Raw genomic sequence first — 25,910 nt, 5'->3', positions numbered from 1 at the left:
ACTAGCTTTCCACGAGCAGCGAAGAGCGCAGAGCAGGAGAAGAAATCACGACTAAGGACAGGACTTTTATTTATCGAGTGGGTGCTGATAACTTCGAAGTTGAGCCACCTAAATCCGAAAAACAACAACAGTTTAGCGAGTATCAGAGCAGCATTAGAATCAGTCTGTTTACGTCCTCTCTTACTTGGCGGCTACAGCCTTAAATTAAAGAGAGAAAATAGCCTTCGGTTTGGACGACAAGTAGCGAAGATGAGCGTCGAGGGCGGGCAGACGTGGCGGTCCACGGCGGGTTCTGTGCTCAAGTACAACGTGCGCCTGCTGTTCCTGTGCGGGCTGTGGCCCCTGGCACAGGGCCGGCTCTACGCAGCCTTCACGATGGGCGTGCTGGTCGCCGCCACGCTCCACGCCGCAGGTGCCTTCGTCGGTCTCTGCTCGGAGCCGGGGGGTCTCCAGGAGGTGACACTGTCGCTCGCCAACCTGTTCGTCGTGTGCTCCGCCATTGTCAAGTCGTGCTTCTTCTTGGCGGACCGTACCAGATTCTGTGCGCTGGTCACCACCCTCGATCGGCTGGTGGTAGGGAACGGCCAGTCCAATACACTCCAAACCATAACGATTTAAAAAAATATGTTATTTTACTTATTGGGTACGAGAGTGGTTTGATAAGTCTGCTAAAAAGGCAAGAAAAATATTCGTTTCGTAAACAACTCATCTTACCTCTCGACATAGTCTCCTCTGAGGGATATACAGGGTGAAAAGTATTTAAACCGACAAACTCTGGGAGTCTGTAGGAGACATCAAAACAAATATTTTTCCCTAATGTCATTTTTTCCTATGAGGAGTATTTAAGCCGGTTGAGGAAGATTTCTCTGGCGACAAATTAATTAAACCAGAGGGGACATATCTGGGGATCGAGCAGGCCATGTTACAGGACCGCCTCTGCCAATCCACGTTTCTGGGAACCGTCGGTCCAGGAATCAACGCACACGACGACTGAAATGTGCCGGCGCCCCGTCATGTTGGAACCACATGCGCTGTCTTGTAGGGAGCGGGACGTCTTCCAGCAATTCTGGCAATGCTCTGGCGAGAAAATTGTAATAGTGCCTGCCATTTATTGGCCTAGGTAGCAGATACGGCCCAATTAAACAGTCCCCAACAACACCGACCCACACATTAAAGAAGAACCGCACTTGATGAGCGCTAGTAACTGTGGCATGTGGGTTATCCTCACTCCAAACATGCGAATTGTGCATGTTGAAGACTCCTTCACGCCCGAACGTTGCTTCATCGGTAAACAACACAGAGGATGGAAATCTAGGATGGATTTCACAGTGTCCGAGGTACCACTGCGAAAACTGTGCTCTCGGTGGATAATCAACTGGTTTCAGATTGTGGACACGCTGTAAGTGAAATGGACGCAACAATTGCTCTCGAAGGACTGTTCTTACATTCGTCTGATTCGTCCCCATGTTACGTGGAGTTGCACGAGTGCTGATTGAAGGATCCCGCTCCACATACAGCAAGACAGCTTCCTCAAATTACAGTGTTCTTACCGTGCGACAGCGTCTCTGTCCAGGTAATCTGCTGAATGGCCCGGTCTCACGCAGACGTTGGTACACTGCAGCAAAGGTCGCATGATGCGGGATACGGCGATTAGGATAAATCCACTGTGCAGATCGACCGTTGTGGTGCGCCACGTAGTACGCACCAAGCATGTCAGTGTACTCACTCCAGGTGTATCGCTCCATTAGTAAACAGAGACAATGCACTACTACACTGGTGGACAGCAGTTGTCTACAATTGAAGAGCGTAATACGCCCTCTAACAACTGAAGATCGTAATACGGCCTCTAACAACTGAAGAGCTTAAAACGGCCTCCACCGGTTCAAATAATCCTCATAGGAAAAAATGACATTATGGAAAAATATTTGTTTTCATGTCCCCTACAACCTCCCAGAGTTGGTGGATTTAAATACTTTTCTCCCTGTATACTGAAGAGCTAAAGAAACTGGTACACCTGCCTAATATCATGTAGGGCCCCCACGAGTACGCAGAACTGCTGCAACACGAAGTGGTATGGACTCGACTAATGTCTGAAGTAGTGCTGGAGGGAATTGTCACTATGAATCCTGCAGCGCTGTCTATAAATCCGTAAGAGTACCATGGGGTGGAGATCTCTTCTGAACAACACGTTGCAAGGCATCCAAGAAATGCTCAATAATGTTCATGTCTGGGGAATCTGGTGGCTAGCAGATGTGTTTAAGCTCATAAGAGTGTTCCTGCAGCCACTCTGTAGCAATTGTTGACGTGTACGATGTCACATTGTCCTTCTAAATGGAAAAAAATGGTTCTGAGCACTATGGGACTTATGGGGGGTAGGACGTCAACCGGGCCGACTTGGAGCAGGAGAGGAACCACAGGACATTTTCATTTCTACGGTCTATACTTATACAAATAAATTCATAAAACTTTGTCAGCATGACCAATAAGGATTGAGGACTCACACTCATAGCAGTGGAAGTTCAAAAACGTAGCAAAATACCTTTTTTTTTTTTTACATGTGAAATTTCATCATTTTTTCACTTACTACTGGCTGCATTTGTTTCTGTAGGTACACTTTTCTTCCTAAGTAAGAGAGATTCTTCGATGAATTTTGCACAGCATACAAGCAATACTTACAGGTGTATGAATCTAGAATTTTCCAAATCTATTAAAAACTGTGGTAAAATTGAGATAATTAACTATAAAATTTTAGTTTTTTGTAAACAAAAAGTTTAAAATGTAACAGTTCATTAATTTTTTCATAAATTAAATAAACTCTAGAGTTCCACACACATGTTACTATAGTTTGTATGCTGTGCAAAATTCATCGAAGAATCTCTCTTACTTAGGAAGAAAAGTGTACCTATAGCAACAAATGCAGCCATTAGTAAGTGAAAAAATGATGAAATTTCACATGTAAAAAAATGTATTTTGTTACGTTTTTGAGCTTCCACCGGTATTAGTGTGACTCCTGAATCCTTCCTTTTCATGCTTTCAAAGTTTTATTAATTTATTTGTAAAAGTATAGACAGTGGAAATTAAAATGTCCTGTGGTGCCTCTCCTGCTCCAAGTCGGCAAGTTTGACGTCCTAGCCCCCTTAACTTCTAGTCATCAAGCCCCTAGAACTTAAAACTACTTAAACCTAACTAACCTAAGGACATCACACACATCCATGCCCGAGGCAGGATTTGAACCTGCGACCGCAGCGGTCGCGCGGTTCCAGACTGTAGCGCCTAGAAGCGCTCGGCCACCTCGGCCGGCGTCGAAATGCACAATGGCCATGAATGGATGCAGGTGATCAGACGGGATGCTTACGCTCGTGTCGCCTGTCAGAGTCGTATCTAGACGTATCAGTGGTCCCATATTACTACACACACACCCCACACCATTACAGAGCCTCCACCAGCTTGAACAGCCCCCTGCTGACATGCAAGGTCCATGGAATTCAGCCACTCGATACAATTTGAAACGAGACTCATCCGACCAGGCAACATGTTTCCAGTAATCAACAGTCCAATGTCGATGTTGAAGGGCCCAGGCGAGGCGTAAAGTTTTGTGTTGTGCAGTCATCAAGGCTACACGAGTGGCCCATCGGCTCCGAAAGCCATTATCGTTGATGTTTCGTTGAATAGTTTTCACGCTGACACTTGTTGATGGCCCAGAATTAAGATCTGCTGCAGTTTGCGGAAGGGTTGCACTTCTGTCACTTTGAACGATTCTCTTCAGTCATCGTCGGTCCCGTTCTTGCAGGATCTTTCTCCGGCCGCACTGATGTCGGAGAACTGAAGTTTTACCGGATTCCTGATATTCACATTACACTCGTGAAATGGTCGTACTGGAACACTTTATCGCTACCCTGGAGATGCTGTGTCCCACTGATCGTGTGCCGACTATAACACCACGTCCAAACTCACTAAAATCTTTATAACCTGCCGTTGTAGCAGCAGTAACCGATCTAACAACTGCGCTAGTCATTTGTTGTTTTAAGCTACCTTTAATACACGTCTATGGTCACAAACTGTTTGATAACAGATTACCGGTTTCGGTCTTTAATGACCATCATCAGATCTGTTTCATAAAAACGAAGTCCTAATGTACTGCAGCCATAGTGCAGTACATTAGGACTTTGTTTTTATGAAACAGATCTGATGATGGTCATTAAAGACCGAAACCGGTAATCTGTTATCAAACAGTTTGTGACCATAGACGTAAATTAAAGGAAACTTATTACATATACGGGTCACTGTTTTTTCCCGACGATGTCGCAGCTTGTGATTTGTTGTTTTATATAGGCGTTACCGGCCGCAGCGCCGTATTCATATGTCTGTATGTGGATACGCATGCCTATATAAGATTCTTTGGCGCTTCACTGTATACGCTGACCAAAAAAAAAAAAAAAAAGATGAAATTTCTGGAATGGTTAATGTAAACACGAGATAAGTCATCGCAAATGTCAAATGCTGGTACATTAGTAATCAGTGTAAGCACCAGAAAGTCGAATGCAAGAATGCATACGTGCATACATTGTGTTGTACAGGTGCCGGATGTCAGTTTTTGGGATGGAGTTCCATGTCTGTTGCACCTGATCGGTCAATACAGGCAATGTTAATGCTGGTTGTGGATGACGCTGGAGTTGCCGTCCAATGTTGTCCTACATGTGCTTGATTGGAGACAGATCTGTTGATCGAGGAGGCTCATGCATTTCCACACACTGTACAGCATGTAGGATTACAACAGCGGTAGGTAGGCGAGTGTTATCCTGTCGACAAACACCTCTTGAAATGCTGCCCGTGAATGGCAGCACGACAGGTCGAGTCACTAGCTTGACGGACGAATTTGCCATCAGTGTGCGTGAGACAACCACGAGAGTGCTCCTGCTATCATACGAAATCGCACCCGAGACCAAAACTCCAGGTGTGGGTGCAGCGTATCTAGCACACAGACATGTTGGTTGCAGGCCCCCAACAGCACTCCTTCTAACCAACACACGGCCATCAATGGCATTAGGGCAGAACCAGATTTCATCAGAAAACTCGACATAGCTCCACCCTGCCCTCCAACGAGCTCTCATTTGACACCACTGAAGTCGCAAATGGCGGTGGTTTGCGTCAGTGGAGTGCACGCTACAGCGCGACAGTCTCGGGGCTATCCATGACGTAACCCATTTGTAACACGTTTTGTGACTCTGGTGCCATTACTCCCAAAATTGCTGCTGCAGATGCAGTACGATCAGCCACAGTCACACTCCAAACACGATGGTTTTCTCTCTCGGCAGTCTCATGTGGCCGTCCGGAGTCTGGTCTTATTGTGACCATTTATTCTCGTGACCACCACTACCAGCAATCATGTACAGTGATTACATTCCTGCCAACTCTTTCTGCGGTATCACAGAAGGAACATACAGCTTCTCGTAGCCCTATTACAAGACCCTGTTCAGACTCAGTGAGGTACAGTGGCGTTTTTATCGCCTTCAATGCATTCTTGACAAACATCAACTCAGCACGCCCAATCTCAAAGGTAACTGTGGTGTCACTGATAGGTGGTAGCCTTTAAATCGGCCGCGGTCCGTTAGTATACGTCGGAACCGCGTGTCGCTACTATCAATGAATTGCAGACCGAGCGACGCCACACGGCAGGTCTAGAGAGACTCCCTAGCACTCGCCCCAGTTGTAAAGCCGACTTTGCTAGCGATGGTTCACTGTCTACATACGTTCTCATTTTCAGAGATGATAGTTTAGCATAGCCTTCAGCTACGTCGTTTGCTACGACCTAGCAAGGCGCCATATTCAGTAATTAGAATGAATTCTGAACAGATAATATTGTGAATCGTGTACCGTCAAGAGCGACGTTCATCATTAATGGATTAAAGTTAAGTAGCAAACTAATTACGTCCGCTTTCTGAATTCTAATTCCTTGTCATCTTCCAGACCTCACGTCAGTATAGTCCTTCCCCCCTCACGCCAGCCTGCGTGAGCTAAAACGTGTGCATTTCGGCCTCCATTCATAACACGGTGTTGGCTCTCAGCCAACACAACAGTAACTAACACACAAGAGCGTTGCAGAATGTACTAAAAACAAAACTGATTTGGGTCCTCATAGTGGCGCTTCTAGTTCGACTGTTATGCGACTGGAGCGAATTTTAATACAGATGATCTTTCAGATGGGGGAACACGTCTACCAACTTTCATTTATGTTGCACAACTTCTTCTTGGTGTTGCAATTTTTTCCGTTAGAGTACTTGGCCCACGAGAACCTCATGCTTTTTGATACCATCTGAAACACATGTTCTCTCAAACTCTGCAAAATAATCGTTGACTGCAACTATCATTTGATGAACATTTCTTCCCACCAATCCAAAGTTCCAAGTCAGAGAACAGGAAGAAGTCACTTGGGGTAAGTCTGACGAATAGGATAGATGAGGAACTAATTCAAAGCCCAACTGATGCACTTTCGTCATTGTTATCATTGATGTGTGAGTTGGTGGCTTATCCTGGTGAAAGAGCACCTTCTTGAGTGGAAACCAGTTTTCTTTCAGCCAACGGAAGTTTCAAACTGTCCACCAATGACGTATAACAGTATGTTGTTGTGGTTCTCCATATTTCCAAGTAATTGATGAGGATTATTCCTTGGGAATACCAAAATACAGTGGCCATCACTTTACCAGCTCACAAACTGTTCTTTGCCTTGTTCTGCTCTGCCTCGTGATGACTGGGTGTTGTGTGATGTCCTTAGGTTATTTAGGTTTAAGTAGTTCTAAGTTCTAGGGGACTGATGACCATAGATGTTAAGTCCCATAGTGCTCAGAGCCATTTTTTTTTATTTTTTTTTTTTTTTTTTGCCTTGTTCGGAGCACTTTCAGCCGCGTTTGTCCATCGGTTTGACTGCCTTTTAAGTCTGGTGTGTAATGAAACCTAGGTTTCATCAACAGTCACAAAACGGCGCAAAATGTCTAGCGGATTACAATTAAACATCGCCTGACATTATGCTGAAATGTTGTGCCGGATGTGTTTTGGGCCGACTGTGAGCAATCGTGGCACGCACCTCGCACGCAATTCCTTCATAGCCAATTCTCCGCTCAGGAAATTATGCACTCGCTCAGTTGAGTTACCTACAGTCTCAGCAATCCCTCTAATTTTTATTCGGCGGTCTTGCATTACCGTATCATGGATTTTGTCAACGGATTCTTTTGTGGTGACGTCAACTGGACGGCCAGAGCATTGTTCATGTTCGGTGATCGTCCGACCGCATTTAAATCCAATAATCCAAAAATAAATTGTCTTCAGTGGTGGTGCAGAGCCTGTGCGGACTACCGAGCGAGGTGGCGCAGTCGTTAGCACACTGCACTCGCATTCGGGAGGACGACGGTTCAATCCATCGTCCGGCCATCCTGAATTAGGTTTTCCGTGGTTTCCCTAAATCGCTCCAGGCAAATGCGGCATGGTTCCTTTGAGACCCCTGTGTGGACTTCCTCCAGTTCTGTTTTGGTATGTGCGGCAATCCAATACTCCAAACGAAAATGTTCATTAACGGCACGAAACTCATTCTTATCCATTTTCATTCGCAGTCGACACACTGACCAATTCAGACGACTCTCAACAATGAACTGTACTATGTACATTGTTGAAATTCTTTGTACTATCCTTGGAATAACTGAGCTTACCAAACATGAAGGCGTAATAAAAATGCTCATTTCTTTCGCTGAAATTTACCAGACGTATCAAACCATCCTCAAATATGTATTATAACAGTAGGAGTACATGATTAAATCAGTAGGTGATTTGGAGTATAAATGGTGCGAAATTTAGTACATGCAGTTGCCACCTCTGTTCAACTCTATGCTAGAGTTCATCAGTCGTAATAGCTGTCTAATGTTTTCAGTGCTGGAAGATCTGGAGAGTGGGGTTATCAGGTACCAATATTTTGTCAAGCGAACATTCCTATCTGAGGAACATATTAACAGAACAAAAAAAGCCGCTTCAGTTGCCAGTAATTTCTGACATGTTTCGAACCTAAAGCTTCATCTTCAGGTGCTACCAAATAACTATTGAAAGATAAATGCCTGGCGGTCGGGCCAGGGGAGGGGGGGGGGGTGTTACAATCATGTCAAACAAACGCATGGGATCATATGTTTGTTTGTCATCGGCATCATCACCATGACCGACTAGCCCGACTGTTGGGGCGAAAGTCGAACATACTCTGTATCGACGTAAGTCAGAACAGTATATTCAACGTGCAGTCCTGCATTATCTAGCTCAAAGACAAGATCACACAGATGTCAAAGAGCCGACTTCCTTTCCTGTCCTTCCCGAATCCGATGAGACCGATGACCTCGCTGTTTGGTCTCTTCCCCCAAACAACCCAACCCCTCTGTGCGGACTTCCTCCAGTTCTGTTTTGGTATGTGCGGCAATCCAATCCTCCAAATGAAAATGTTCATTAACGGCACGAAACTCATTCTGACCGCGACACTTCAGGAATGTAGTGGCTCCTGTCCAAACTGTTGACTGTGGGAACCAGAGGAGTTGGTGTGCATACCCAAGAGCACACGGTACTATCCCGCCCAGTGCTGGGTCTGTATGGCAATGACGAAATAAATATTGTTACGTTCGTTCTCCTTGGAGTCTCCACACACGGATTCGTTCATCGTGATACTGTAGACAGAACCGAGACTCTCCTGAAAGTACGAGATGGTACTATGCTCGTGTTTGCGCGCCTCTGTCTGTTACCGCGTCAAGAGAAACCACAGCAGTGGTCGCCGTGCTGACAGCCAGGTAGCTTCAGATATCACACTGTCAGTGTGCATAATTGCACACGTTCAAAAGAGTTAGGAAAACACGTATGTCAACGTCCAGTGTCTTAAATCGTATTTGATACAGCCAGTACCTATGGTCTTGTTGCATGCTTGAGATCTTTTAATGCAGTGGAAGTTTCAAGGGAAATCTGTTTGGTCCAAAAAGTATGGAATTTCGGTTGTGTTGCTGCAGATGCCAATACCACCCCAAGTGTCATCCGTAGGTTGTGGACACGCTACAAGAAGACAGGTCAATACACAAGGTGGGTTGGACAAGTTCGCCGACGAATTGCAACACCGCGAGAAGATCGATATCCGGCCATCTCTGAGATGCGGCGTCGAACGGATACCTCCAGAGCACTGCAAGATGATCTCAGAAGACCCTCTGGAGCCGCTATGTCCGATCAGACAGTAATGAATAGGTCACAAGAAAGGTCCTTACGATCCAGACGTCCCGTTTGAGTAACCGGTTTGACACGACATCTTTCAGCTTGCCTTCAGTTCTGCCATTCCCATGTCACTGGTAACTTCTACACTGGCAAAACTCGTTTTCCACAGATATCTTCTCACGCAATGTGATGGCCATGATCGTGTACAGAGATCGGTGGTGAGCGGTACCTGTCAATGTTGTCCAGGAAAAGGCCAGATTTCCAAGGTTCTGTGATGTTGTGGAGAGGCTTCAGTGTTGTCAGCCATACTGTTCTTGTCGTAATGCATGGTTTCTTTACCACCAGGCAGGGCACTGAACAGATCCTGTTGGACCACGTGGTGGTTGCTGCTTATGGTGGTGATCCTGGATGACTTCAAATGTCAGTCAGTAATCCAGCAGCTGCTGGCCAAGATAAAGTAGCAACAGAGAAGTAGCCGATTTTGTGACATTTTACAAGTTCCTGACCAGGAGCGCCCTATGTAGTTTCGTCTGTGTGCTTTGATAGTTTAGTTTTTGAATCCCTGCAGGTTAATCTAATTTATTAGACACAGTTCTTGCGTTTTTGTCAGTGTCTGCAGTTCAGTTTCGTAGAGTGTTTCAATAGTCGTTTGTTACTCTTTGCAGTTGTGTTCTCCATTGTGTTTAGTGTGGGCAGGAACTATGATTGCTATGTGAAGGTGCGAGTCGAGTTGGTGAGACTTCGCCCTCAGCTCCAGGATCTGTTAGCTTCAGTTACTCAGGTTGAGGCTACAGTGACTGGACATCACTGTTGTGGACTGTGACGACCCACGAGTCCCTGATCTGTCCACACTGGTAGCCAGCCCAGTTACTGCTCTCATTAAGGTTGACCCCTCACCCTTGGGCGGAGAGGTCGCCTTGGGGCGTAGCAGGTGGCGAAATAGTTCTGAGGTGGCCAAACATAAGGCCTCCTCAGTTAGTTTGACAAACAGCTTCCAGGTGATGCCTGTGGCTGACACTGCTCCTCAGCCACATGCAGTCCCTTGTCCTGTTTAGGAGGAAACCTCTCAGCCTGCAAGACCCAGGCAGTCCCAGAGGGTGGGATTGCTGCTAGTTTGGAACTCCTGTGTTAGGCGCGTTTGGGGCCCGTTAGGGTCTTGACTGCTGAGGAGGGTAAGAAACCCAGTGTGCACTCCGTGTGCATACAGGGTGGAATCATTCCAGATGTGGAATGGGTCCCTCCGAATACCACGAAGAAAACAGCATGCAGACAACTGCACGTGGTGGCTCACGTTGGTATCAACGATGAGTGCCGCTTTGGATCGAAAGACATTCTCTCTACTTTCAAGCGGCTATCAAAAGTGGTAAAGGTACCAGTCCTGCTTGCGAGATGAAAGCGGAGCTCACCATCTGCAGCGTAGTTGACAGGAGCGATAGCGGATCTCTGATACCGAGGTGAGTGGAGGATCTGAATCAGAGGCTCAGGCGGTTCCGAGACCGTTTACACTGCAGATTCCTCGACTTGCGCTATAGGGTGGTTGGGTTCCAGGTCAGGTCAGGAGCCCAGTAGACGCAGGAGGTGGTTACAAGGGTATCAGGGTCTGTGTGGCGTGGACTGGACGGTCTTTTAGGTTGAAGGGTCTCTCGAAACACAAAGAGGGCTTCAGTCTCAATGGCTGTACGTCGAAAGCAGGAAGAACGTAGATTTAGGAACTATCGGTATAACGGTTGTAAATTGTCGTAGCTATGTTGGGAAAGTACGTCTCCAAGCGCTAATAGAAAGTACTGATGCTCAAATCGTTATAAACACTGAAATCTGGCTAAAGCCGGAGATAAGTTCAGCTGAAATTTCTGGGAAGAAACTAACGTCGTTCAGAAAGGACAGGCTAAAAACAGTCGGCTGTGGCGAGTTTGTTGTTAGTAGAAGTAGTTTATCTTGTAACTAAATTGGAGTAGATAGTTCCTGCGAGATAGTATGGGTAAAGATCACTCTTGGCAATCGGAATAAAATAATAACTGGAGCCTTTTACCGACCTCCCAGCTCGTATGACACAATTGCTGAAAGTTTCAAAGAAAACTTGAGTCTAATTTCATATACGTACCCGACTCCTACAATTATAGTTGGTGGTGACTTCAGTTTACCCTAGATATGCTGGCGAAAATACATGTTTAAGTCGGGACGTACGAATAAAACATCATCCGAAATTGTGCTAAAGTCATTCTCTGAAAACTATTTCGAGCAGTTAGTTCATGAGCCCACTCGAACAGTAAACGATTGTGAAAAACACCTTTGATATCTTAGCAATAAATAATCCTGAGCTGGTAACTAGCATCTAAACGAATATCAGCATTGGTGAACACAGGGTTGTCGTAGCGAGACTGAATACCGTAACTCCCAAATCCTCCAAAAATAAACGAAAAATATATATATTCGAAAAAGGAGATATAAATTCACATGCCTTCTTTCTGAGAGACAACCTTCACTCTCTGCAAATTAACAATGTAGATGTGGACCAGATGTGACTTGAATTGAAAGAAACAGTATCGACAGCAACTGACAGATTTATACATAACAAATTAACAAACGACGGAGATGATCGTCCATAGTGCACAAACTATGTCAGAAACAATTGCAGAAACAACGAAAAAAGCATCCCGAATTTCAACGAACGCAAAATCGTCAGGATTGGCGATCAATTTCAGAAGCTCGAATTTCAGCCTGGACTTCAATGAGAGTTACTTATAACAGTTTCCACAACGAAACCTTGTCTCAAAACCTGGCAGAAAATGCAAAGAGATTCTGGTCGTATGTAAAGTATGCTAGCGGAAACACACAATCAATGCCTTCTCTGCGCGCCGGGAATGGACATACTATCGATGACAGTGCTAATAAAGGAGAATTACTAAACACAGTCTCCCGAAATTGCTTCACCAAAAAAGGCGAAATAAATATTCTAGAATTCGAAACAAGAACAGCTGCCAACATGAGTAACTTAGAAGTAGGTGGTGTCCTCGGAGCAGTGAAACAACTTAAATCACTTAATAAAAGCAAGTCTCCCAGTTAAAACTGTATACCAATTAGGTTCCTTTCACAGTATGCTAATGCAACAGCACCATACTGAACAATCATTTAAAACCGCTCGCTAGACTAAAGAGCCTCATCCAAAGACTGGAAAGTTTGCACAGGTCGCACCAATATTCAAGAAATGAAATTAGATCCAACAACTCCTTATCAGTTATTCTATCTATCCATCTAGGCTTCAACATTCTTCTGTCGCACCACATTTCAAAATCTTCTACTCGCGTTTTGTCTGAACTATTTATCATTCACGTTTCACGAGCTTACACTGGGCAAATAACTTCAGAAGACGCATCGTAATACTTTAATGTGTATCCCCCATAAGCAATTTTTTCTTTTTCGGAAATGCTTTTATTGTTATTGCCAGTCTGAATTCTCTCTACTCCGACCATCATCAGTTCTTTCGCTACCCAATTAATTAACAAAATCAAAACCCCTCTACCACTTTTAGTACCTCATTTCGTAATCTAATTTCTCAGCATCACCTGATTTACATCAACTCTACATCCTGTAACAATTGTTTTGTCATCTTACAATCTCTTTTCAAGGCACTATTCATCCCGTTCAACTGTTCTTCCAAGCTCTTTGCCATTGATGACGGAATTATCATGTCGTCGGCAAATATCAATGTTTTTCCTTCTTCTGCTTGATGTTTAATTCCCTTTCCAAATTTCTCTTCGGTCTCCTTTACTGACTGATCAGCGCACTGTTGGAACAGTGTTGGGCTTCAACACTGGGTCACTGTCATCTCAAATACTGTTTCCCTTTCATGTTCTTCGACTCTTACAACTGCGGTCTGGATTCTGTAGAAGTTGTCAACAATCTTCTCCTTTTATATTATCCCTGCTACCTTCAGAATTTCAAAGATTGTATTCCAGTCAACACTGTCGAAACCTTTCCCTAAATCTACACGTACTGCAAACGCGAATTGTCTAGCTCTAGTCTATTCTCTAAATAAGCTGCGGGGTTAGTATTGCCTCCCTAAATAGCTCCAGAACCCAAACTGACCTTCCTCGTTGTCAACTTCTACCAGTGTTACCATTGTATTCTAAATAATTCATGTGAGTATGTTGCAACCATGCTTAGGTAACATTCACACGTGTTGGCATCTACCAATTTGGAACTTGACTGATTACATTTTTCTTGCATTTTGAGGGTAATTCGCCAGTCTCATACACCTTACTCACCAGATGGAGTAGATTTGTTACGCCTGGGCTTCCCAAGGATCTCAGCAATCCTAGTGGGTTGTCGTCTGCTCCAGAGAGCTTTGTTTCATCTTTGATACTACACTGGTCTGTGAAATTCTTCTCGAAATATTATCTCCCCCACTTCATTTCGTCTAAAAATTACTTCCTCTTCCCTTTCTATGATATTACCTTCACGTTAATTTACTTTGTATGGTCTTTCTACATGTCTGTTCCATCTTTACGATTTCTCTTCTTTACTTAGTTTCGGCTTGCTGTTCGAGCCCTCGATATTAATAAAACTCATTCTCTTTTGTCCAAATATCTCTTTAATTTTTCTATGGGCGGAATCAGTCTTTCCCTTAGTCATGCAGGACCGGCTGCAGCTTGCAAAACCTCAAACGTGCTCAAGAAATTTAAAGAATTATTTGAAGAAAAGAATTACGCCGATAGACAGACAATTTGTGGGGGAGGTACGAATATTAAATTTTCTGAAGTCGCCATCATTAATAGCGCCACCAGTTGCAAAAGTTTTGATGGAACTAAACGAAAGTATGGAGACGTTATACGTATTTCTGCGAAGTACATTAGTTAAGTCAAAGGTATTCCGAGGACCGATTTTTCGATTTAAAACCTACTATTGTTGAATTTATGAAGGAAACACGAATGCAGGAACCAAAATAAACAGGCCCTGAGTGGATTGTAGACATCGCATTTTAAGTGGGCTTAAATGAACGCTACCCTGAGTAACACGCTGCAATGTGTGAAGCAACCTATTTATGGTTTGAAGGTGAAAGTGGATACATTTATAGAGAAAACAGCATTGTTGAAGGAACAACTTCTGATAAAGAATGCCGACCATTTCCGTAAGCTCACTAACGTTAAAGAAAATGCGAATTTTGAAGAATTTATTGTGACGTTGAAAGAATTACAGGAACAGTTCTCTAAACGTTTTCAGGACACTGCCAGCCACCCATGTGTTTTTGAGCTGTTTCCGAGAATGTTTCAGTTGAAACTGTCCCTGTGCATGTGCAGATGGAACTGATCGATCTACAATGTAATTCCCGTTTAAAAGACAAATTATTTTACATTGAAACTGTCAAGGAGTTCCACGAAATTTTCTTCGAAAAGAGTTTCCACGTCTCCAGGATGAGGTTGCAAGTGCTATATCAATGTTCCGCTCGACGTATGTGTGAAAGGTATTTTCTGGTTATGAAACTAAATACGAGGGCTTGCTGAAAAGTAATGCCTCCGAATTTTTTATGTCAACACCCGTAAGGCTTTTAAAATAAAACAAACGTTATTAATGTTCTAAATCTTTATTCTTGTTGTCTACATATTCAGTTCTCAACACAGACACCTTGGTGACGAGCACGTATCTACCAACAAGAAGCCAGTTTGTTTATAGCATCACTGTGGAATGTTTGAATTTGTTGACAGAGCCACAACCTCACCTCTGGTTGCAACGCTTCATCACTATGAAAGTGAAATCCTCGGAGGTGTTCCTTAAGGTTTTGAAACAAGTGGAAATCGGATGGAGCCAAGTTGGGACTGTATGGAGGATGATAGATGACAATGTTAACCCAAGGCGTCGGACGGTAGCGGATGTTGCAGCGATCGTGTGTTGTCTGACATTTTCATGCTGAAGGAGGTGATGCTCTCCGTGTGGACCAACTCTTCGAATTCGAAGCTGGATTACAGCATGCTGTTTCATACGTACCGACACAGTTACGTTACACACCACAATCCGGTGCTCCCTAAGAGCAGAGGGTTACAAATATGTAGACACGAAGAATAACGATGTAGCATATTAATAATGTTTGTTTTATTTAAAGAGCTTTAACATCGTTTTTCACATAAAAAAATCAGAAGCATTACTTTCCAGCACGCTGTCGTAAGTCACGAATACGTGACGATTGTGAGTGACGAATATTTGCACAACTCTCTGCCTCTCTCCTTATGTTTACACGTTGTGCCAGATATAAATTTAATATGCCTTCAGCGAGACAAAAATAATTAAATACTGAAAATTTGTTTTATTTGTGATCTATGTTGTTGAGAAATATGAAACCAAACTGCATGCAAGCCATTCAATGTGCCTTGAGCGACTGCATTGCCATCTAACGCAGCGCTTCCACAGTTTCCCCATATTCCCGCTCAGACAACGTGGCATTGTAGGAGGGAAATGTGTAGTCAGGAGAGAGAAATTCGCACGTATGCGAGAGCTCCGCATGCATGCAGAGTTCTTAGCCGTCCCTTCTAGAGCCTTGCATTTGTGCTCTAACCATTCCTTTTCAGCCATTTTCCAGTTTATGTTAGTCTCATTTTTCAGTCGCCTTGTGCCCGAACTTCCTGCATTTCTATGTTTTCTCCTTCCGTCAATTACATTTGGTATTTCCTGTGTTAGGCAAAGATTTCTACTGGGCCTTGTTTTGTTGCCTATTTGATCCTCTGCTGTCTTCACTATTTCATCACCCATAGGTAGCCATTCATCTTCTATTACATTCATTTCCCATGTATCTTCCTGGCCGATTTACAGTAAGTGCAGGACCGAGACTCGAACTCAGGAGCTTTGCCTTTCGTGAGCAAGTGCTCTACCGAATGAGCTTCCCAAGCACGACTCATGACATGTCTTCACAGCTTTACTTGTGCCGGTATCTCTTCTACCTTCCAAACTTCACAGAATTTCTCCTGCGAAACTTGCAGGACTAGCACACCTGGAAGAATTGATATTGCGGAGAAAGGACCTAGCCACAGCCTGGGGGATGTTTCCATCCGAAATAGGATTTTAAGAAAGTAAGGCGTTGGGGGTCTCGAACTCGCGGCACCACACTCACACTGCATGACACACACTCTCTCTCTCTCTCTCTCTCTCTCTCTCTCTCTCCCACTCTCTTTCTCTCTCTCGCTCGCTCGCTCGCTCGCTCTCTCTCCCGTTTATCTTCTGCACGTAAAGGCCCTCCCTGAAAATTTTTAATCAGTTTTACCAAAAGCAAGGTAACAGCAATAAAACTTTCAACAGGAAAGAGATACTACATATCATTCAACTCCTTGGCGATTAAATACGAGACACAGCGTATTCGTAAAAGCTCACGATAGCATGGCATCCTATTTCAGGTTCAAAGGGCCGTAACCATATCCTGGTAAAAGGCACAAGGGTCCATGTCATACTGGCTCCTCATCACGTAATGAACATAATGGCCGACGAGCCACATAATTGTGTTGCTCTTCTTTCTGGGAAAGAGGGCTGAATCGGGGCGCAGGAGAATCTCAGGGGAGATTGCTGCTTCCGTCATCAGGCCAGGAACGGTCAGTTGTCGGGGGAGCCAACTCCAATATCTGTGGCCGCAGGGGACCAACCGATGATATAATGTACCCGATACGTGACAACGACTGTATCGGTCCGTCTCACTAAGGCCAATGCGGAAACGTCGAACTTTCTTGGCGACAAGTTTAAGAACGACTTTGTATCATGAGGACGCCACTTCCATCGGAAAAACAGACAGACTGAAATCGGATCATGGATCAAACAATCTTCCACTCTGTCTCTGGCAACAGGGACTCCACAGAGGAAAAGCGATCTGGAAACGTCCAGCAACATAACATCATTTTACAGAGAGACGCGACTGGGAGCTGAATGCGCTACCCAATCACGACGCACGACCCGTCCAACAGCTTTACTTCCGCCAGTATCTCATCTCGTGCACTCCAAACTTCACAGTCCTCCTGCGAATCTTGCAAGGCTAGCACTCCTGGAAGAAAGAATACTGTGGAGAAATGACTTAGTCACAGCTCAGGGGGGGTTTCCAGAACGAGGTTTTCAGTCTACAGTAGAGTGTGCGCTGATATGAAACTTCCTGGCAGATTAAAACTGTGTGCCGGACTGAGACTCGATCTCAGGACCTTTGCCTTTGTCGGGCAAGTGCTTTACCATCTGAGCTACCCAAGCACGACTCACGACCCGTCCTCACAGTTTCAATTCTGCCAGTACCTCGTCTCCTACCTTCCAAACTTCACAGAAGCTCTTCTGCGAACCCTGCAGAACTAGCACTCCTGGAAGAAAGGATATTGCGGAGACATGGCTTAGCCACAGCCTGGGGGATGTTTCCAGAATGAGATTTTCACTCTGCAGCGGAGTGTGCGCTGATATGAAACTTCCTGTGCCGGACCGAGACTCGATCTCAGGACCTTTGCCTTTTGGGGGCAAGTGCTCTACCATCTGAGCGACCCAAGCACGACTCATGATCCGTCCTCACAGCTTCATATGAGAGCACACTCCGCTGCAGAGTGAAAACCTCATTCTGGAAACATCCCACAGGCTGTGGCTAAGCCATGTCTCCGCAATATCCTTTCTTCCAGGAGTGCTAGTTCTGCAAGGTACGCAGAAGAGCTTCTGTGAAATTTGAAAGGTAGGAGTCAGTTACTGGCAGCATTGAAGCTGTGAGGACGGGTCGTGAGTCGTGCTTGGATACCTCAGATGGCAGAGCACTTGCCCGCGAAAGGCAAAGGTCCCAAGTTCGAGTCTCGGTCCGGCACACAGTTTTAATCTGTCAGGAAGTTTCAGTGGTTGTTTCAGTTTATCTAATTCGTCTTGTGAAGCACTCGTGAGGGTACGTCGACTATAATTCCCCACAGATGCCGCCACCCTCAAATGCTACACAGCGGGCTCATGAATAGAACACTTCCCACAAAAAAAGATATGCAAGGATTAACAAACACGGTGGATTTCCGTAATTAATGACTGCGTTCACTGTCTATAGCATAATTGGAGGCAACTTGCTTACGTCTCGTCTTCTAAAGATTCAGCTGTCGCCCCAAACGGTTTCTTCTCAGTTGGACGCAGGCTCTGCCTTGCATGCAGTAAACAGTGGGTAACGGAGTGGCAAATGGGAACGAATTCGGTGCTATTAAAATTGAAATGAGGAAGTATTGAGATGCTACTAGATTTTATTTCAATTTTTAGAAGCAAAAAATCAAGAAAAATGTTTGAGAGCCAGTCTGTCATTATTCCTGGGAATGTTTCCGGATGATAATCATTTCTAGAACATCGCAAAAGACACAATAGAAATCTCCACATGATCTCAGACATCACTGAAGATTAACACGAGCTAACACAAGAACGTCATCCGAGGCAATTTTTCAACAGGGTACTCCGTCTTCACGCATGATTTTATACACGGATTCATGTATTACCTCCTCGGAAATCGGTAGTAGACTAACAGTGAACTATCTTAGCAGTTTGGCGCCTGCCCTCTCAGGATGCACTTGTGACTGGTCCATCCCCTCCATCGTTAAGCACTGCAACTATTTGAAATTTTCAGTTATTATTTTCTGATGAATTGTGTGATATTGCGAATATCATTAAAAATTTCTGAGTGCAAGTAAGGCCGGTATTACACTATCAAATTTCTTTGTCCAATATCTTTGTCCAATATCTTTGTCAAAGATTTTTGATAGTGTAATAGGGATCTTTGACAAATGTCGTCCAATATTTGATCAAATCTAGGCCGAGGCCGTATATTTGATCAAAGAAATCGCTTGTCTTCTGTTCACTGCAATGCGATATGTTACCACGCGGAGCGCTAGCATCGCTGCAGCGTTCTGTCGTCTGTAGTGTTTTTATAACCATTGCCGGTAAATACAATTGGTGTGTGCCGACAACTACAGAATTAATAGAGATGTCTGAAGCTTATGAGGCGCTTTACAACGTGAGGCACCCTGAATAAAAAATAGATTAAGAAGATTGGAGACCTAACCTGACCTGACCTAACCTAACCTAACATAACATAACCCTCTCCTGTAGCAAGGAATCGGAGCGTTATAGTGAGCCTGTCTTCTGAAGATGTAGCAGTTCTTAAGTGAAAATTGTGCTTTGTGATATGAGGATACACTTCATTGAGCACATACAGAAATGTATGCTCATCCATTCTTAAGTAATTGGTGTACGACTTGACGTCTTCCACTGTAAGCTCACGTAACAAGTTTTGTTGAATGCTTTTATCGTGTCGTCGTAAAACCCACGGCTTCACCCAGATTAGATTAGCTTTTCGTTCCATAGATCCGTGCTGAGGAGATCCTCGTGGATGTGGAACATGTCGATTTTTTTAAAGCTGAAATAAAAATACTAATAGTGTGAATAAATACATCATTTGTTTCTATTAAAAATTTCGCCAATGGAGTAGAAGGAGTTGGCCAGTAGTAAGTCTTTCAGGCTCCTTTTAAACTGATCTTTATTTCTAACTAAATTTTTTATGTTTCCTGGCAAATTATTGAAGATGAGTGTTCCTGAGTAGTGGACCCCTTTTTGAACTAAAGTAAGTGTTTTTAAGTCCTTGCGCAGATCATTTTCGTTCCTGGTATTGTATGTATGAACTGAGTTGTTTGTTGGAAAAAGAGATATATTATTTACGACAAATTTTATTAAGAAGTAAATATACTGAGAGGCAGTAGTTAACCTGCGAGCCGGAAGTATAGTGAGACTCTGTCATTTGGGCCTACGAGAGTTATAGTTTTTTTTGTTTGTTTCTCATGCCTAGGTAACTGTACAAACATATCGTTGCATGTATTGTAATACTCATTACATATAATGATCCACATGCAACAATATCTCTACGGAAGTATCAAGGCATGAAATACAAAACAAATAAAGCTAACCTGCAAATCTCGTACGTCCAAACGACAGTCTCACTGTACTTCTGGCCCGCCAACAGTTTCATTTTCTTTCTTATTTTCCCCCAGTACCAATGCAAGAATCTCAAGTACCCAGTTCTTTGAAGAGGTTTCTGCAGGAGGTCCGTGAATTTACTCCACAAATAATACGAATTACACGCTTTTGGACCTTGAAAACTTTTGTTTGACTTCAAGATTTACCCCAAAATATTATCCCATATGACATTATGGAATGAAAGTATGCAAGCTTTTCCATTTTTATGTTGCCTATGTCTGCTAACACTCGAATTGCAAATACAGATTTGTTAAGGCGTTTCTGCAGTTCTGTGGTGTGCTCCTCCCAACTGAATTTATTATCAAGTTGTAATCCCAGGACTTTTAAGACTGTCAACCTCGTATGTATGGTTCCATTTTCTCCCCCCACTTCTTTTCCGCATGTGCACACAATGCAATTGGAGTACGTAGAACTGCTGCGGTTAATAACAAGTTGTTGTCAGCCATCTTGAACTTTGACGAAAAATTTGATGACAGTGTAATACCCCTTCTAGCGCTACGTCAAAGATCTTTGTCAAATATATTGGACGGAATATTGGATCACATCTTTGATCAAATCTTTGACAAAGAAATTTGATAGTGTAATACCGGCCTAAGATAACTAGCACGGTTGAAGGTGCATATTAAATTTTAAACAGTAAATATAAATAATAAAAGATTCGCTAATTAGTGTCCAGCACTGTAGGTGGAATGCCCATTGTCTCTCCCTGTTCCACTGCGATACGGCTCCCGCTCGCCCGGCCGTTCTCACGCTGCGTGACCATCTGGCGCATAGCTCGACGAGCCTGCCTTGTGACCCTACCTACTCGCTAGCCTCCAGGAACAAAATTTTACGATACTGTGCATTAAAGCATAGCTAAAAAATGATGTACACTACTGGCCGTTAAAATTGCTACACCACGAAGATGACGTGCTACAGACGCGAAATTTTACCGACAGGAAGAAGATGGTGCGATATGCAAATGATAGCTTTTCAGAGCATTCACGCAAGGTTGGCGCCGGTGGCGACACCTAAAACGTGCTGACATGAGGAATGTTTCCAACCGATTTCTCATACACAAACAGCAGTTGGCCGGCGTTGCCTGGTGAAACGTTGTTGTGATGCCTCGTGTAAGGAGGAGAAATGCGTACCACCACGTTTCCGACTTTGATAAAGGTCGGATTGTAGCCTATCGGGATTGCAGTTTATCGTATCGCGACATTGCTGCTCGCGTTGGTCGAGATCCAATGACTGTTAGCAGAATATGGAATCGGTGGGTTCAGGAGGGTAATACGGAACACCGTGCTGGATCCCAACGGCGTCGTACCACTAGCACTCGAGATGACAGGCATCTTATCCGCACGGCTATAACGGATCGTGCAGCCACGTCCCCATCCCTGAGTCAACAGATGGGGACGTTGGCAAGACAAAAACCATTTGCACGAACAGTTCGACAACGTTTGCAGCAGCATGGACTATGAGCTCGGAGACCATGGCTGCGGTTACCCTTGACGTTGCATCACAGACAGGAGCGCCTGCAGTGGTGTACTCAACGACGAACCTGGGTGCACGAATGCTAAAATGTCAGTTTTTCGGATGAATCCAGATTCTGTTTACAGCATCATGATGGTCGCATCCGTGTTTGGCGACATCGCGGTGAACGCACATTGGAAGCGTGTATTCGTCATCGCCATACTGGCGTATCTCCCGGCGTGATGGTATGTGGTGCCATTGGTTACACATCTCGGTCAGCTCTTGTTAGCATTGACGGCACTTTAAACAGTGGACGTTCAGATGTGTTACGACCCGTGGCTCTACTCTTCATTCGATCCCTGCGAAACCCTACATTTGAGCAGGATAATGTACGACCGCATGTTGCAGGTCTTGTACGGGCCTTTCTGGATACAGAAAATATTCGACTGCTGCCCTGGCCAGCACATTCTCCAGATCTCTCACCAACTGAAAACGTCTGGTCAGTGGTGGCCGAGCAACTGGCTCGTCACATTTCGCCAGTCACTACTCTTGATGAACTGTGGTATTATGTTGAAGCTGCATGGGCAGCTGTAACTGTACAAGCCATCCGAGCTCTGTTTGACTCAATGCCCAGGCGTATCAAGGCCGTTATTACGGCCAGAGGTGGTTGTTCTGGGTACTTATTTCTCAGGATCTATGCACCCAAATTGCGTGAAAATGTAATCGCATGTCAGTTCTAGTACAATATATTTGTTCAAAGAATATCAGTTTATCATCTGCATTTCTTCTTGGTGTAGCCATTGTAATGGCCAGTAGTGTAATAAACGTGAGTAGGGATGTGGCATAAACGCCACACCCTCCCCTGAATTTCCCACCTTTCTCCACTTTCTTCAGTGTTATTCTAATAGTTAGGCAAAGTACCTCCCGCCCGCAGCTGGAGAGCAGCCAGCGCGGCCCGGTGGACGCCGCCCTGCGTCCGCGGCTGGCGGCGTCGCGGCGGCGCGCCGTGCGCCTGACGCTGGCCTTCCACCTGTACGTGCTGTCCGCGCTGGTGGCCTGGAGCCTGATGCCCGCGATCCATCGCCAGCGCCGACTGCCCTACCAGCAGCTGCGCTGGCTCGACACCTCCTCCGCGGCCGTCTACGGCGCCTCGTACGCGCTCCAGTGCACCGCCACCTTCTTCTGCTCCTTCATCAACACCCACCTGGACGTCTTCTTCATGGCCGTCATGATCCACGTGGCGGACCAGTTCAGGATCCTCGCGGCGCGATTCGCCGACCTGCGGCTCGACGCGGATTGTAACCCAGAGCGCCGCGTGCTGCAGGACGGGTCGTCGAGGCTGGGCGAAGAACTGTACTGGGAGCTGAGTCTCTGCATCCAGAACCACCAGGATCTCGTGAGGTGAGTGCAGGCGACATTGCTGCTCGCCTGAGCCAGCGGCGAATCGCGCGACAGAAATCCGACTGAAAGAACTCAACAGAAAATGCAAGTAGATCTGATGTGGTACCTCTATGATTCAATACAGGGTGTCCCACTCAAGCCTCCCTGATTTCAAAGACCCAGGGAAAAAAAGCCACAGTAGATACGACAATGAAAAATGCACCACATTGTAGAGCATCTCAAAGAATTTATTTATTTATCATCAGTACACCTTTACTTGAGCCCGACCGGTTGGCCGTGCAGTCTGACACACGGCTTTCTGGGCGGGAAGGAGCGCCTGGTCCCCAGCACGAATCCACCCAGCGGATTTGTGTCAAGTCTGGTGAACTGGCCAGTCTGTGGATGGTTTTTAGGCGGTTTTCCATCTGCCTCTGCGAATGCGGGCTGGTTCCCCTTATTTCGCCTCAGTTACACTATGTGGGCGATTGCTGCGCAAACAAGTTCTCCACATACGCGTACACCACCATTACTCTACCACGCAAACATAGGGGTTACACTCGTCTGGTGTGAGACGTTCCCTGGGGGGTCCACCGGGAGCCGAATCGCACAATAACGTTGGGTTCGGTTTGGGGCGGCAGAGGGGTGAAGTGGACTGCGGTAGTCGTCGTGGGCATGTGGACTACTGCAACTGCGTTGGGGACGGAGCCTCTCTGTCGTTTCTAGGTCCCCGGTTAACATACAATACACCTCTACATGTGAACCATTTGTAGCATGAAGAATATCGAGTCTATATTCAATTTCTCGCCAAGTTCTTTGTATCATTTCCTCCATTATTGCTGCAATCGCATTAGTGATACGATGTAGCAACGTAGGAATATCGTCCACTTTAGTCGCACACAAGCGGTCCTTCACGAATCTCAACATGAAGAAATCAAGCGGCATAACGTCGGGTGAATGTGTTGGCCAGGCAGTGGGTTCTCTGCGTCCGATCCAGTGGTTGGGAAATTTCCTATCCAGAAACTTGCGAACAGCCATTGACCAATGCGGCGGAGCTCCATCTTGTTGAAAAATGATGTTGGGTTTCAAGTCTTGTATCTGAGGGTACACAAACTGCTCCAACATGTCCAGATACACAGACCCATTCACTGTTCGTTCCGCAAAGAAAAACAGTCCAATAATCCTGTCGTGCATCAGCCCACACGAGACATTTAGTTTAGGGCTATCACGAACATATTCAATGACAACGTGTGGATTTTGCGAACCCCAAATTCGAACATTATGCCTATTAACCCTCCCTGATAGATGAAAGATTGCCTCATCTGAGAATAAACATCTTTGCAGGAAGCTGGCATCCAAATCAATACGCTGCAGCATATCCATAGAAAATTGTTGTCGGCGTGGTACGTCGTTCGGCGTCAGATATTGCAGAATTTGCACTTTGTAAGCAAACATACGAAGATGCTGGTGAACCACGCAATGCATTGTTGATCAAGGTACATCAGGTTGTCTAGATGCTTGACGAATTGACTTACTTCGGCTTCTGAGAAACGTTTGTCTGATGTCCTCCACTGTCTCCCCTGAAACTCCGTAACGTGCACTGACAGAATGTTTCAGAACACTTCCTGTTGCTAGAAACTTCCTATACCATTCCTTAAATGTTTCCACATCAGGTGGATCACATTCATACACTCGACGATAATTTCTTTGCACAGTAATCGGCGATTTTGTTTCTGCAAACCACACTACTGCTTGCATGCGTTGCTGTCGAGTCGCCATTTTCATTTCATGCGACCATACTGCACTCTGGTGGCAATACTTGGCACTTCTGATGCGGGAATATAAATTCTTTGAGATGCTCTACAATATGGTGCATTTTTCATTGTCGTATCTACTGTGGTTTTTCTCTCCTGGGTCCTTGAAATCAGGGAGGTTTGAGTGGGACACCCTGCATATATGTGAAAGAACTCGTTCCTCTTCTAGCACCTGTCTACCACAGGTCGACGGAAAAATGATAGCAAAAATATGAAGGTTATTCTCGTTTTCTAAGAAGCGTCAGGAAGGAACGAGGACGCAATTATGATAGTCGGGAGGTTGTGAGAGGTATTGAAGTCTTCATATGAGGGAAAGGCATGGGGAACAGCGATATAGCTGATAGAATAGGTATATGTTAGGACTGTTTTCTGAGCAAGGAACAGGGAGCCTGTCGAGGTTTCCTTGGGACAGGATATGAAAGGGGCGGAGGAAGGGAGGGATGTAATGGTACAGTATTGTAGAGAATTGGGGGGTCAAATGGGTTTTCAACTTTGAGTTCACAGGGTGTATAAGAGTCACTGAATGGTCAATGCCTTTCTGGGCAAGGGGACAAGAGGCGTGGTGGTGTAAAGTCCCTGATCGCCAGTCTTTGCGACAATGTCCTGGATTCAGTTCCAAGCCTCTCCAGAGTGTTACATCAAGTGAAGGTATGCGACATTTGATGGCGATATGTCCGTCGGATGAGGACGTTAAGCTTGGCACCCCCGTTGGTGCTCTTCGACAGGAGTAGGCTACGTGATGGCACCTGGTTTCACACTGTGCCTTTTCCCATCATCTCCCACATGACACCGACGCTGCAGTACACGTGCACAGATTGCAGTTGCTTATACCTAACAGGAACACTTACATGCACATTGCGAAGGAAAGGTGCCTTTGGGCATGAAGGACAGGGAAAACCTTTCCGATTAGTCTGCTGAACCTGTCCTTTGGGCTCTCCCAGCTATTCATGCAATACGACTTTACTTTCTTTAATGATCAAAGTTTGTATCATACGGAACAGTGCGTATGTCTTCAAGGGATGAAGCAAGGTTGACTTGACTGACGTTTTGAGGTAATAGTTG

General features: G+C 45.1%; 1 protein-coding gene across 1 annotated transcript in view; it reads left to right on the top strand.

Annotated features, from left to right (window-relative positions):
• The first annotated feature begins 249 nt into the window (after positions 1–249).
• The window catches only part of LOC124796124 (odorant receptor Or1-like), a 54,903-nt gene continuing 29,242 nt past the window's right edge, over positions 250–25,910 (top strand). The window contains exons 1-2 of the mRNA XM_047260214.1: positions 250–573; positions 22,592–23,058. Coding sequence (XP_047116170.1) covers positions 250–573; positions 22,592–23,058 — 791 coding nt within the window. The remainder of the gene's footprint in view (positions 574–22,591; positions 23,059–25,910) is intronic.

Source organism: Schistocerca piceifrons, chromosome 4, assembly GCF_021461385.2.
Source record: "Schistocerca piceifrons isolate TAMUIC-IGC-003096 chromosome 4, iqSchPice1.1, whole genome shotgun sequence".
Lineage (NCBI taxonomy): Eukaryota > Metazoa > Arthropoda > Insecta > Orthoptera > Acrididae > Schistocerca > Schistocerca piceifrons.
This window is presented reverse-complemented; position numbering and strand designations above follow the sequence as displayed.